General features: G+C 42.5%; 1 protein-coding gene across 1 annotated transcript in view; it reads left to right on the top strand.

Moving 5' to 3' along the window:
* Positions 1-13,564, top strand: part of MICU2 (mitochondrial calcium uptake 2) — a 91,124-nt gene that overhangs the window by 46,979 nt on the left and 30,581 nt on the right. The window contains exons 3-6 of the mRNA XM_065896320.1: positions 4,399-4,430; positions 4,533-4,608; positions 11,637-11,684; positions 12,639-12,721. Of these exons, the coding sequence (XP_065752392.1) occupies positions 4,399-4,430; positions 4,533-4,608; positions 11,637-11,684; positions 12,639-12,721 (239 nt within the window). The remainder of the gene's footprint in view (positions 1-4,398; positions 4,431-4,532; positions 4,609-11,636; positions 11,685-12,638; positions 12,722-13,564) is intronic.

Genomic DNA, 13,564 nt, shown 5'->3' with positions numbered 1-13,564 from the left:
GAAAGTCACATTTCTCGTTTTTCCATTCAAAAATGATGTAAATGTGGGCTTCCCTGGTGGCGCAGTGGTTGAGAGTCCGCCTGCCGATGCAGGGGACACGGGTTCGTGCCCCGGTCCGGGAAGATCCCACGTGCCGCGGAGGGGCTGGGCCCGTGAGCCATGGCCGCTGAGCCTGCGTGTCCGGAGCCTGTGCTCCGCAGCGGGAGAGGCCACAGCAGTGAGAGGCCCGCGTACCGGGAAAAAAAAAATGATGTAAATGTATTTCAAGAAACGACTTATCAAAGTTGGCAAGGAGGCCAGTTTTAGGCATCTTAGGGCATCACATTTGTCTTCCTCTAGAAGAAATGCCGACCAGAGGTCATCTCTGGCTCTCACTATTTAAATATTCCAGCAAAATAAACAAGCCATATGCTTTGTTGAAAGAAAATAGCACCACTGAAATTTGCCTTCCTTTTTTTCCTCCAGTTATCACTTTTATTAGTGATATTCGGGAGCTCAGTCGCTTTGCTAATGTGCTGTTTTCTGCCTTGATTTCCATCATAGCTGAGACTGAATTCAAGCAAGTGTGTAATCAGCTCTTACACCAATTCTGATATTGATGCTAAGTTCCATGTATTTATGCGAGATGTGAAATGATGTAAATGTCTCTACTGTGTAATTTTTATGTGTCAGAAGTCCACTTATCTCTAGCAAAATGAAGTTGAATTAGATACTATTAGCAATGTTTTTATACTTATGATTATCAAATAACTTTATTTTGGCTACAGGCAAAGATTTATTTGACCTATAACAACACTTAATATGTATTGTTCCAGTTTTACTTACTTTAAGTATTAAAATGGCTGTTTGCCTGTAACAAGATGTGCTTGTTCCTGGTTTTTAACTTCAGAAATCCTCTGTAAACAGTGAAAACCACGTGGTGGAATCTCCAGAGTAGGTGGAGACCTTTTAAAACACTCTACTTCTTGAGCCAAAATTCCATCATAGTGTTGAAGATTTATCCCTTCCCCTACCGAGAAAAGCCACAATGTATTTTCCATCCTTTCACACTAGCACAGTGAAGCAAGGCATCCTCAACTCTAGATCTGCCTTTTTTGCTGTTAAGTTTTTCCCATTCTGTTATTTTTATATGACAGCATAAATGTATATGAAATAGCTATGAAAACAATAAGAATGCATTTCTTATGTGTGTGAAAATATTTACAAATAATGTGGCTGATTAGGGGTTAATATCCAAAATACATAAACAGCTCATTCAACTCAATCTCAAGAAAACAAAAGACACAATTAAAAGATGGGCAGGAGACCTGAATAGACATTTTTCCAGAGAAGACATACAGATGGCCAACAGGCACATGAAAAGATGCTTGACATTGCTAATCACCAGAGAAATGCAAACCAGAACTACAATGAGGTGTCACCTCACACCAGTCAGAGTGGCCGTCCTCAAAAAGAACACAAGTAACAAATGTTGGCGAGGATATGGAGAAAAGGGAACCCTCCTACACTGTTGGTGGGAATGTAAATTGATGCAGACACTGTGGAAGACCGTATAGAGGTTCCTCAAAAAAATAAAAATAGAACTACCATATGATCCAGCAATTCCACTCCTCGGTATGTATCCAAAGAAAACATTTGAAAAGATACATGCATCCAGATGTTCATAGCAGCACTATTTACAATTGCCAAGGTATGGAAGCAACCCAGGTGTCCATCAATAGATGAATGGATAAAGATGATGTGGTGTATACATACAGTGGAATAGTACTCAGCCATAAAAGAGAATGAATTTTTTCCATTTGCAGCAATATAGATGGACCCAGAGGGCATTATGCTAAGTGAAGCAAGTCAGACAGAGAAAGGCAAACACTATGTTATCACATATATGTGGAATCTAAACAATACAACAAATGAATATAACAAAAAAGAGACAGACTCACAGATACAGAGAAAACCAGTGGGGAAAGAGAAGAAGGAGAGGGGCAATATAGGGATAGGGGATTAAGAGATACAAACTACTCTGTGTAAAATAAGCTACAAGGATATACTCTACAGCAGCGGTCCCCAGCCCTTTTGGCACCAGGGACCGGTTTCCTGGAAGACAGTTTTTCCGCGGACCGGGACGGTGTGGGGGAGGGGGGGAATGGTTCAGGCGGTGATGTGAGCGATGGGGGAGTAGATGAAGCTTCACTCCCTCAGCCGCCACTCACATCCTGCCGTGTGGCCTGGTTCCTCACAGGCCGCGGGGCCAATGCCGGTCCACAGCCCGGGGTTTGGGGACCCCTGCTACAGCACAGGGAATATGACCAATATCTTACAATAACTATAAATGGAGTATAACCTATCAAAATTATTAATCACTGTTTTATGTCTGAGACTAATATTGGACATCAACTCTACCTCAATTTTTTAAAAAGTAGTGGGAAGAGGACTGGCAAAAATGAATACATATATCTAAGTATATTTAATGTGTCTTTGTGTTGTTACTGTTGTCAGATGGCCAAAGGTCATGCCCCTCGTGTATCCGACCAGACCACACCCCTCTTAAATCTGATACTTGGTCTCTCTCCTTGGGGAGCCCATAAACGAGTGGTCTAAAACCAGGCAGCCTGGGTGAGAGGCACTAAGAAACCCCAGCAGAGGGTTCTGGGTTGGAAACACCACAGTCTCCTGTGTTACTCAGAGAAATGTTTATTGACTTAGGAGAAAGGAAGTAAGAAAGACAAGGTGTTCTCCTAGGAGCTCTGCCTTGTCTTTTTTTTTTTTTTTAACCTAAAAATGAATTTTCTGTAACAGAGGTACCCCAGACTTTTTATCAGCAAAGGTAATTTCTTTATCATTTTCTAATTATTCCATTTTGAAAAAAAATTTTTTCAAGACAAGTTCATTCAGTACGTGGATTCTCCATTTTTGATAATCAAATACATATATAGGTATCCGGCAGAACTTGTAGTCAACATGAAATAACCGGGTAACTTCTATCTATTTGATGATCTCATGTTATAATAGCACCTAACATTAGAATCGAGTTATTTGTCATTGGGTAACACTTAATAGTTTATCAGTGACAAACAATTTTTCCAAAATAGTAACTCCTAAGCTTACAAACATGGTCATAGATGTTTCTAAAGATTATATGGTCATGTTCACAATTAATGTTTTAATTATTAAAGCAAAAATAAAATCTTGATAATTAACAGTAAATAATAGAATTTGTCCCCAGTAGATTTATAATCCAAATTTAAGCATCCCAAACTGCAAAAAGCCACATCTAAAAGTATTCTTTTTTTTCAACCTGTCGCCTGAATTTTCACACACCATGTAATTGCACTGAACAAACTTCATGGATAATTTTGAGAGCAAGAAGGGAAGTTTGTGATGCATATGGCTTACGTAAGAAATAAAATTAACAAAATATTTTTCAGTGTTCTAGATGTGTAAATGGCTTGAGGCTGTCTTCAGAAAAAGTCTCAACAAAAGAAGCAAGGTGATTGCTTTAGAATTACAGTGGATAAGAGGAAAATGAGGTCAGCCTAAAGATGATGGTGGAAAGCCTGGAAGAATTTTAATCTGTTATCCAGTAGGAAACTGTTAAAAGTAACATCACTTTAGAATGAACAGCCATCTTAGCCAGCCTTTACTTTTATTTTATTTATTTATTTTTGGCTGCATTGGGTCTTCGTTGCTGCACGCGGGCTTTCACTAGTCGCGGCGAGCGGGCTTCTCATTGTGGTGTCTTCTCTTGTTGGGGAGCATGGCGTCTAGGCGCCCGGGCTTCAGTAGTTGTGACACACGAGCTGAGTAGTTGTGGCTCGCAGGCTCAGTAATTGTGGCTCGCGGGCTTAGTTGCTCCACGGCATGTGGGATCTTCCCATACCAGGGCTTGAACCCGTGTCCCCTGCATTGGCAGGCGGATTCTTAACCACTGCGCCACCAGGGAAGCCCCTGACCAGCCTTTAGATCTGACTGCAGAGCTGTGACCTTAGGAACTTTTCAGGGTTAAAAAGGTAGCTTTCTGAAAGATGAATGTGTATTTTTTTAGTCAATGAAAGCAAAAGGAGACAGATTTTAATAATCATGTAAAGAAAGAAATAATGTTTGGCACAAACTTATTTCTCTTAGCTACGATGAGTGAGAGATGGTTAGAAGGTTCCATATTTCTGGAAGGGAGTGAGTGAAAGTGAACATAGGTCTTACAAAGAACTACAGTGTTTGTGTTTACACTTAGAATTCTCTGGCTCATAACTTCTGTTTAAAGATATGAGCTAAAATTGCCAGACTTCTATTTTTTATAAATATTTAGTTATTTGTTTTGTCTTTTAAGTGATTTTCTTCTTAGTGGAAGTTGAATTTTACCAAGGTATATGGGTACTAAATAATATTTCTTCTTTGCTATAGGTAAAACTTTAGTCAAGAGGCTGACAAATAAGGTAAGCAATGGAGGTGAAGGTCTTTTTTCTTTTTCTTTTTTTTAAGATAGAAAATCAACTATTATAAGTTAAATTGAAAGATTTTAATATGTTTATTCAAAGGATATTGAGGACGTACTGGCAGGAATCAAAAGAGCTGGTTGTGGATCAACTTTTTTTAGAGACCTTGGCGATAAAGGTAATTTTTATGTTTTACTTGTGTTTTATTTAACCAAAGTATTATTAAAGAATTAAGTTATGAGGTTTGCAGCTGCATATTGAAGAACATACATTAGAGAATCTGCAGAGAGAATGTTATAACAGTGTGTTATTTAATAGATGTTTTTAAATCATAATAAAATACTCATTACATTTGAAGCAATTTTTTCTTAAACTCTTTGATCAATCACAGAAAAATTATTTAAACATTGATTTCAGTAAGCTTGGAGAGAAGGGTGAGGCAGAGCATCAAGATTAAGGAGAGAAAAAAAAAGAATAAGGGGAGATGGGCTTCCTTGGTGGTGCAATGGTTTGGAATCCGCCTGCCAGTGCAGGGGGCACGGGTTCAATTGGTCCGGGAACTAAGATCCCACATGCTGCGGAGCAACTAAGCCCGTGTGCCACAACTACTGAGCCTGCGTGCTGCAACTACTGAAGCCCGTGCACCTAGAGCCCGTGCTCTGCAACAAAAGAAGCCACCACAGTGAGAAGCCTGCACACCACAACAAAGAGTAGCCCCCGCTCGCCACAACTAGAGAAAGCCCACGTGTAGCAACAAAGACCCAATGCAGCCATAAATAAATACATACATGCATAAATTTATTTATTTATTTATTAAAGAAAAAAAAGAAAAGAGAAAGGATTTGGGACTTCCCTGGTGGTCCAGTGGTTAAGAATCCGCCTTCCAATGCAAGGGACTCGGGTTCGATGCCTGGTTGTGGAACTAAGATTCCATATGCTGCAGGGCAGCTAAGCCCACGCACCGCAACTAAGAGCCTGCACGCTGCAACAAAAGATCCCGAGTGCCGCAACTAAGACCCGACGCAGCCAAATAAATAAATATTTTTTAAAGAAAGAAGAAGAGAAAGGACTTCCCTGGCAGTCTGGTGGTTAAGACTCTGTGCTTCCACTGCAGGGGGTGCGGGTTTGATCCCTGGGCAGGGAAGTTCTGCATGCCGAGGGGTGCAGCCAGATAAATAAGTGAGTAAAGTGATTATTCTAAAGTAAGAAGACAAAGCCTCAGAGATAACGCAGAGGACACCAGCATTCACGGGAGCAGAGAAGGAGGAGGTGCCGTGCAGGAGAGGAGGCAGAGGCATCAGAGCGGGAGAGGGAATCTCGGGAGCCTGGGAGGGAGGGAGCATCAGTGTGCAGGGCCCGTGAAGGAAGGGCGTCAGAACGTGGTTAGGACTGGCGGTAGGGAGGTGCTCCCGCGCGTCAGCAAGGGCAGGGGCGGTGCTGGGACGGGTTCTGGGGGCAGACTGCAGAGCGTGGAGGACGGTGGTGCGGGGCGGGGCGGGTGTGAGCTGGAGTCCGGTCCTGGCGGTCTGTGTTGCACGAAGGGTCTGGGTGTGAGGGGGCGGGGGCTGTGCAGAGCTCGGTGGAGGGCGCGCCCCTCAGCGGGGAGCTTTGCGTTGTACCGCGTGGGGAGGGGTGATGTGCGGGTGTTTATCGCACATGTTTGCAGAGCAGGGCTGAGAAGTTGAGGCGGGTTTGGAGGGTGGCCCTGATTCCTTCGTAAAGTGGAGGGTGTGGAGAAAGTAGGAGGTTTGAAGTGGCCACCAGCTGGTTCTCCCCCGGCCGCGGGCAGGCCAGGAAGTACACAGAAGCATGCGGTTAGGGTGTTACTAGGCAAACGCAGGGAAGAAAAGTCGTGGGCTAGGGGGTTAACGGTGTCGAGGGCAGCAGTTTTACTTAAAAACACGAGAGTCTTTAAATAACAAGCCTTGGAGAGAAAAAAGTAAGATGGGAAGAGCGATGGAAAGAAAGTGGGAATTCAGGAGAGAGCGGCCAGTGAGGGTGGGAGCAGGTGAGCTGGGAACCCAGGAGCGGGGCCCACCATGCGCGCAGAGCCGGGGTCTGCGCTCCGGTTCGGAGCAGAAGCCGCTGCAGGTAAGCTTGGCCTCGGGTGCGGTCGTGGAATCGGCCAGCTGGAGCAGAGTAAGTGGCAGTGTGAATGTGACAGAGGTGACCCCAGGTCTGAGAATAGAGTGTGGTCCTGTGTGCTGGACGATGGACCAGGCGCTCAGGCCTCCGGCGATGGAAGGCTAAAGAGAGGGAGTTAGGTAGGTGACCAGGAAGAAAGTCGGAGGTGGTCAGCTCGACGGCATCAGCCTCGGAGTAACAGGTTTCTGCAAGAGGTTGGAAGAGCAAAGGTCTGGGATGAGCGTGGCAGTGGGGAGAGGAGTCACCAGTTGAGCCGCCTGCAAGGGTGCCGGCGTCCCGAGCGGAGAAGCCGCTTGCAGGTGCGGCAGGGCTCTGCACACGGCGACCAGTTAAAGGTGTTTACTGAGGAAGGCCATTCGGGAGAGCGTCGCAGAGCGTCCGGGGAGAAGCAGAGGCATGGAGGTTGGTTGGGTCCGGAAGGATGAAGCGCAGACCAGCTGCAGGCGTGTCAACAAAGAGGACAGAGGCCGTTTGGAAAGTGGGGTGTGGCCGCTGAGGGCGGTTGGACCTAAGCTAGAGAGGTGAGCAGAGCCTCAACCGTACATACGCAGCGTGGGAGGGAGTGTCCAGGAGCGTGGGCCTTGTCCTGAGAACGGCGGGTTGCTGTGGGGGAGCTGTAAGGCGGCCACAAGTCATATGAGAGAAACCCCTCTCATCTGGGCAGAGGGGGCCGAGGCGCCTGCGGAGGGCGCAGAAGAGGAGACGGCGGGAGGTTCCGCAGTAACTGCAGGGGCCACACGCTGGGCGGCGCGGTGGGCAGAGGCAGAGCGCAGAGCCACTCGTCAGCCCTGAAAAGCCGGCAGGCACTCTGTTCTCACAGGAGACACCAAGGTTTAAAAGCAAGATTTAACAAACTGAAGGAAGTGGGAGGCTCCCTGGCAAGTGAAGGGCAATGTTTTTGAGGCCTCCTATACGACGCGGGAGTGGAGGTTTCAGAGCAGCGAGCAGACCGTCGTGTTCTCGGCTCGGAGATGACAGCGTGGAGTGGCCAGGCTTCCGGGCTGCGGGTTCGTGGAGCCCTGAATGCAGCAGTTCGACCTGAGGGGAAGTAGACAGTGCAGCTTCCAGAACTGTGTTAGTTACAGTCGTAGCGCTTCAGACGGGCTGAGGGGCGGGGTCGGGGTTGTCCCTGGAGCTGCTCAGTTAGAGGTTCTGCTGGGCCCGGGCCATGTCCGCAGTCACGGTCTGGTCTCGGGAAGGAGGGTTGTGAATCTGTGTCGTTACCAGCTGTGCTGCTTCCATACCATAGGAAATACAGAGGGTACTGAGAAAGGTGGTTAGTAACTTCTATTTACTGTCTTTAACTTTCAGTAACAGACACGTATATGTCTGTATCTCCAGCTCTGTCTCTCCATCTGTACGTACTGCTTTCTAACCATAGGAGATCCATCAGCCTACTCACACACTTTTCTCACTCGATAGTTCTCGTTCCCTGTTCTTTATACAACTGGAGGACTACTTATATTCTCAAAATGAACAGGGGCATCACACAGATTTCTTAAAGAATAAAAAGTCAGTATTTCTGGATGATGGGGGAGAAAGCCCTTAGTGACGGACTGTTCGAAAAATAAACAGAAGATGTAAGTCCAAAGCAGAAAGTTGATTTTTTCCCCCCCTTTAGGCAAATCTATAAGGATATTAGTAGGAGAAATAGAGGAAAGAGAGGCTTTGAGGGGAACTAGAAGAAAGAAGTGACTGCAGGGAGAGAGACCATGGTAGCATCCACTTCAGAGTCAGAGAGGACGAATGAAAATGTGCGCTGGGCAGCGGCAGGAGGAGAATTCAACCTAACTGCCTGCCGATCACACGGGGTGTATTAAAAACAGCTGTCACTAATTAGGACTGGTAAGGAAATCGGGACTTGATGGTAGAACTTACTGGTGACAAGGAAATTAAGCCACTGACAGGGAAATGCAGGAGAACAGAGTCACGTGGTGGTGAGGGATCAGAAGAAGAGTGAGTGAAAAGGCCAAGTAAGAACCACTGCGGCCTCCCCAAGCGCTGCTGCTTCTCCAGACGCCAGCTGCCCTCAACCCAGGCTTTGTTTGTGTCTTACTGGGTGGTGGTACTTTTCACCCAGCTCATTGAAACCCGGAAATAGCTTTGAACCCTTTCTCTTTGCCCCTCCATCCTTCATATGCAGCCAAACACAGATCTTTCTAATTTTGCCTTCTAAATATTTATTGAATTCATCCTCTCTTCTCCCACCTCTAGAGAACTTACAGGACAAGAAAAAATGTTGAGGAAGGACTTAACAAGACTTATTTTTTTAGTTTTTCTCTGAAATACGTGAGTTGAAATGTACATTCCAGCTTAAAGAAAAAACACTGAATATTTTATAGGAAAGATTTCAAGATACACTTTTTTCCAGATATACTCCTTTGTTGATATTAATGAAGTCATTTGAAAAAAAAGAATGTAAAATTTAGCTACATTTGGAACAATTTAAAATATTCTATTTTACCACCTAAAAGAACTATCAAAATGTATATTACATCATAACTAACAAAAGGGTATAGTCTTGAAATAAAATAATCCACCTCCATGCATTATTATAAAGAAAAGTAAATTATAAGTTATAATTATTATGTATTTTTTGAAACTGAGCAGAATTCTCAACATAATACCATCCTCAAGGATATACTGAATATAAATTATAACATATATTGTAAGATATAAATGTGTTCTTATGATACATGTTGTAATTTCTCTTTGGAGAACAGAGTTCTCAAAATTGCATTTAGTAGCAAATCATATTTTTCAACGGTTCCAAATTTAAAATATTTCTAGAGAAGCATAGTAACTAACAGAATTTAATCATCTCTTCTAGTGACCCTTAAGGATTCTTTAATAAATTTTTAAATATAGGGACTTTTCTGGTGCTCCAGTGGTTAAGATTCCACGCTTCCACTGCAGGGGGTTCGGTCCCTGGTCAGGGAAGTTCTGCATGCCGTGCGGTGTAGCCAAAAAGAATTTTTTTTTTTAATATAAATTATTTAAAATACTTTCCTATTTGACATGCAGTTTTGAAACATTGACATTTAACGGCATTTATTTTACAATTCAGTGCAACAAATATGTATTAAACTGTTTCTCCTATAAGTATTCGGAAGTGTCAGTTTCCTTTAAAAGCATTTTCAGAGGCAGGTGCCTAGAATGCTGTTGGAGAGCTGTATTGTCTATAATCTATCTTGAGAGTGTAGGGAGCTGTTTTTACACTGTCTCAACTGTGTTTATTCAAGCATTTTATTTAAGTCAGTATTTCAAAGAATTTTCTTTTTCAAGAAGTTCCCCTGTGCACAGGACATGTACCTATGTCTCGAGAAAAGAAAAGTGAGGTCTCCTTTTGGCACCAAGCCCAGTTCAGTCCAGCCGTTTGGCCATTTTTTCACATTGCTGTATTCCTTTGAAAATTAGAAAAAAACTGTTCACTTTTTTGAGGCTGCCAAGATATGAAATACTTTGATCCTTCAACTAACGTTAGAGCATTTCTCTCAGGTATGAGATATGACAAAACACATTTAATTTATTCTCCCTTCATATAAACACTGAATATTTCTAGGAAAAAATACCTGAAGACTTACTCTAGGCTTTTTATTAAAGGGAAGCACAACTGCTCCAAGATGAAAATGACAGAAAAATTGCTGATGTAAAAAACTGTTAAGTCATTAAGAGCATTTAAATACATACTTGAAGTTGCCTGTTAGCTGAAGCACTGAACTACCTGGGTGTCAAACCCTTACCTGCCTCATTTGCTCTGCACTGCTTTCGGCCGTGTGTCTCTGCTGTATCTGACCGGGGGCCCATAGCGGCTGGTCCTTCTTCACAGCAGGATGGTGCAGATCCGCTGCCGTCACCCTCTGCCAGGCTTCCTTCTTCATCTCTGAGCCACCAGGTAGCTGTGCTTCCCACTGACTCTTCCACAGGAACATCCTTGCAGACAAACACTCGCTTTTCAGTGTTCATATGCAGCTTCATCTCTCCTATACATACGGCTTTCCCACTTATACCACCCCTGCTTCGTTGCAGTTTTCACCTATCATTCAAAGACCATTTTTTAAATTAATTTTTATTGGAGTATAGTTACTCAACCATAAAAAGGAACAGAGACCATTTTTAGAACTACTTCCTCTGAGACATCTTCGGTCATCTAAACTCTGGAAGACTTCACCTTTTTTTAAGTCCTGGAACTCACTATCAGTATCTCTCAGTGGTATTTAGCATTTTCTGTAAACATTTACATTTGGACCTCCTGGTGGAAGTATGCAGCACCATCTATTAAGAATTCTTGGGACGTCCCTGGCAGTCCAGTGGTTAAGACTCTGCGCTCTCAATGCAGGGGGCACAGGTTTGATCCCTGGTTGGAGAACTAAGATCCCGCATGCCGCACGGTGCGGCCAAAAAGAAAAAGAATTCTTGCCGAAAACTAAACTTGAATCTGAGCACAGCTCTGGATCTAAGTAAGTACCAGTTTGTAGAAAATATAGACGTTAGAGGAACATGTGAAATGACACCAAAAAGATGCAGTTAGCAAATCTTCTACACTCTTAAACTTTACCGGACAAATGACCAGGCTTCTTCAACAATTAAGTTGAAACTGAGGGGAAGAAAGACCAGGGAGAACCTATAGATTAAAATCAAGTCACTGCTACAGAAATTTAATTCCTTCATTTTAAATAACATGGTTTGACCTTTGGTATATCCAGATCTCTGTCACTGTACTGAATTTATAAGTTTGCTTCACTTGAGATGTTATGAATAGTAAAATTTGAGGTGAAATTACACAAAATGCCATGCAGATAAAACCTCTAGTGGACACTTGTACTTGCTGACCAATGACCATTCCCCTTCCTTTCTAGTAATAGTGACCTAATAAAAGTCTCCTTTTTTTTGAAGTATTAGTACTATACTTAACTCTGATGAAAATTTTCCGCTATACCAGAGAGGTAATTTAAAGTAACAATATGTGTGTTTTTAATTAGGTGAAGGTTCCATATAGTATGTATATGATTACTTCTAAACCATCTAAAACTTGCTTTCTGATGTCTTTATCTCTTTCAGGGCTGGTTTCATATACCGAATATCTTTTCTTACTTACAATCCTCACTAGTAAGTATTCCACAGTTTTTCTCATCGATCATGTGGAATTCTCTCGTCTTACCAGACAGGGTGTTGGAAGTTTGGTATTTATATCTTTATCGTGAAAAATGTTATTGGTGCCTTGCTTTCTGTACCTACAGGATGATTCTGTTGGGTGAGATTATCCCTGAAGTCTCACCACCTCCCCTGCACTCAGGCTCCCCACAACTTTGTCTCCTTAATTGAAGGCTTATTGAACTGAAGAGTCAGACGCAGCCTTCACTTAGGAATATTAAAAATTCCTCACGTGACATTCTGCAAAATTCCTGACCAGTAACTGTCTGCAAACTGTCCGGGTCATGAGAATCGAGGAAAGACTGAGAAACTTCCACAGCTCTGAGGAGATAAGGAGACATAACAGTTAAACGCAACAGGCTTCCTTGTGTTTGACCCTAGAATAGAAAAACCATGGGATCCAAATGAAGTCTGTAGTTTAGTTAAAGGTGCTAATTTCTTAGTTTTCATAAAGGTACTATGGTTACACAAGATGCTGCCATGAGAGAAGACTGGGTGGGGGGCCTGTGGGAACTCACCGTACCAGCTTTGCAGTATTTCTGTAAGCCTAAGATTATTTCAAAATAATTTTTACAAAACCCTACTTTTGGGAAAGGGAAATAAAGAGTAGTAATCAATGTGAAAATAGAGAATATACTGTAAGAAGTAGGAAAGCCCCTAGTAGAGTGGAAGAAATACTTTCTGAAATGAGTTTTGCTTTGAAGGGCAGAACACTTAATAGCAGAACAGCACACCATGGAAACATCAGCCTTTGAAAATTGTCATCCTGAGAAGAGATTGTTTCTCCTCTACTTTAGGCACTTACTCATGTTGTTTCTGGTTGCTTATTTCAAGTTTGAAGACCTATAGATCTTCAGGTAACTTGGCATTCCACCAGCATTTACATAATTATTCATTTTTCACTTGCAGAACCCCATACCGGGTTTCATGTTGCATTTCAAATGTTGGATGCAGATGGTGATGAGATGGTTGAGAAAAAGGAATTTTTTAAAGTAAGTAGATTCTAGTTATTTTTGGTTTATTATAAAACACCTGGATGTTTGTGTGATAATTTTACATTTCCATTAAAATGAAAATTATATTTACTGCTTACATATGAAATGTCAAGAAATCATTTATACATTCAAAAATACTAAATTTTCTATAATACAGCCTTGAGGAAACAGTTACAGAACAGAGCATGAGATTCCAAAAGGAGAAATGAACTTAAGCATCTGCAATGTTTTAGAGTTTTATTTTTATGATTTCAGCAAATGATAATACAACAGAAAGCGCTTTATAGATGGTTAAAAATTATTGGTACACCCCCACCAAAAAAAGAATAAGGAAAATAAAACCTTAAGCCTTCAGGAAGAATAGGGAGGGAAAATGAAAAAGCCACAAAAGGTATAAATTGGTTCAGATTCTCTAGGAATTTGTGAAGGCTCATAATTGAAAAGGTGAAATCTGTTTAAATGATATTTCCTAAGACATAACTCTGTAACACGCCAGCAGTACATTTTACTCCGTTCCAAGGAAGTCGATGGTACTGTTAAAAGTACGTCAGTGCATGTAAACAGCGGGGAGTATGCCAGGCAGAGCTTACTGTTCCCGATCTAGAGCAGCGCTTTATGGAGAAGGTAAGTCAGTTCTGTCCTCTGTGTCTTTCTCCCAGTCCCCAGTGTACTGGGAAGACAGACCACAAGGCTTGTTGAAATTATCTTTAAAACGAGTCGTACTTGGACTGTTCGGTCAAGTAGCCAGTAGCCACACGTGGCTGTTAAATATAACTTGTGACTAAGAAACTTGAGTTTCCGAATTTTAATTAAATTTAAATTTAAAAACTGACATTCACT

This window comes from Phocoena phocoena, chromosome 18 (assembly GCF_963924675.1).
Source record: "Phocoena phocoena chromosome 18, mPhoPho1.1, whole genome shotgun sequence".
In the NCBI taxonomy this organism is placed as follows: Eukaryota; Metazoa; Chordata; class Mammalia; order Artiodactyla; family Phocoenidae; genus Phocoena; species Phocoena phocoena.
The sequence above is the reverse complement of the archived record's forward strand: the minus strand, read 5'-3'. Positions and strand labels throughout refer to the sequence as shown.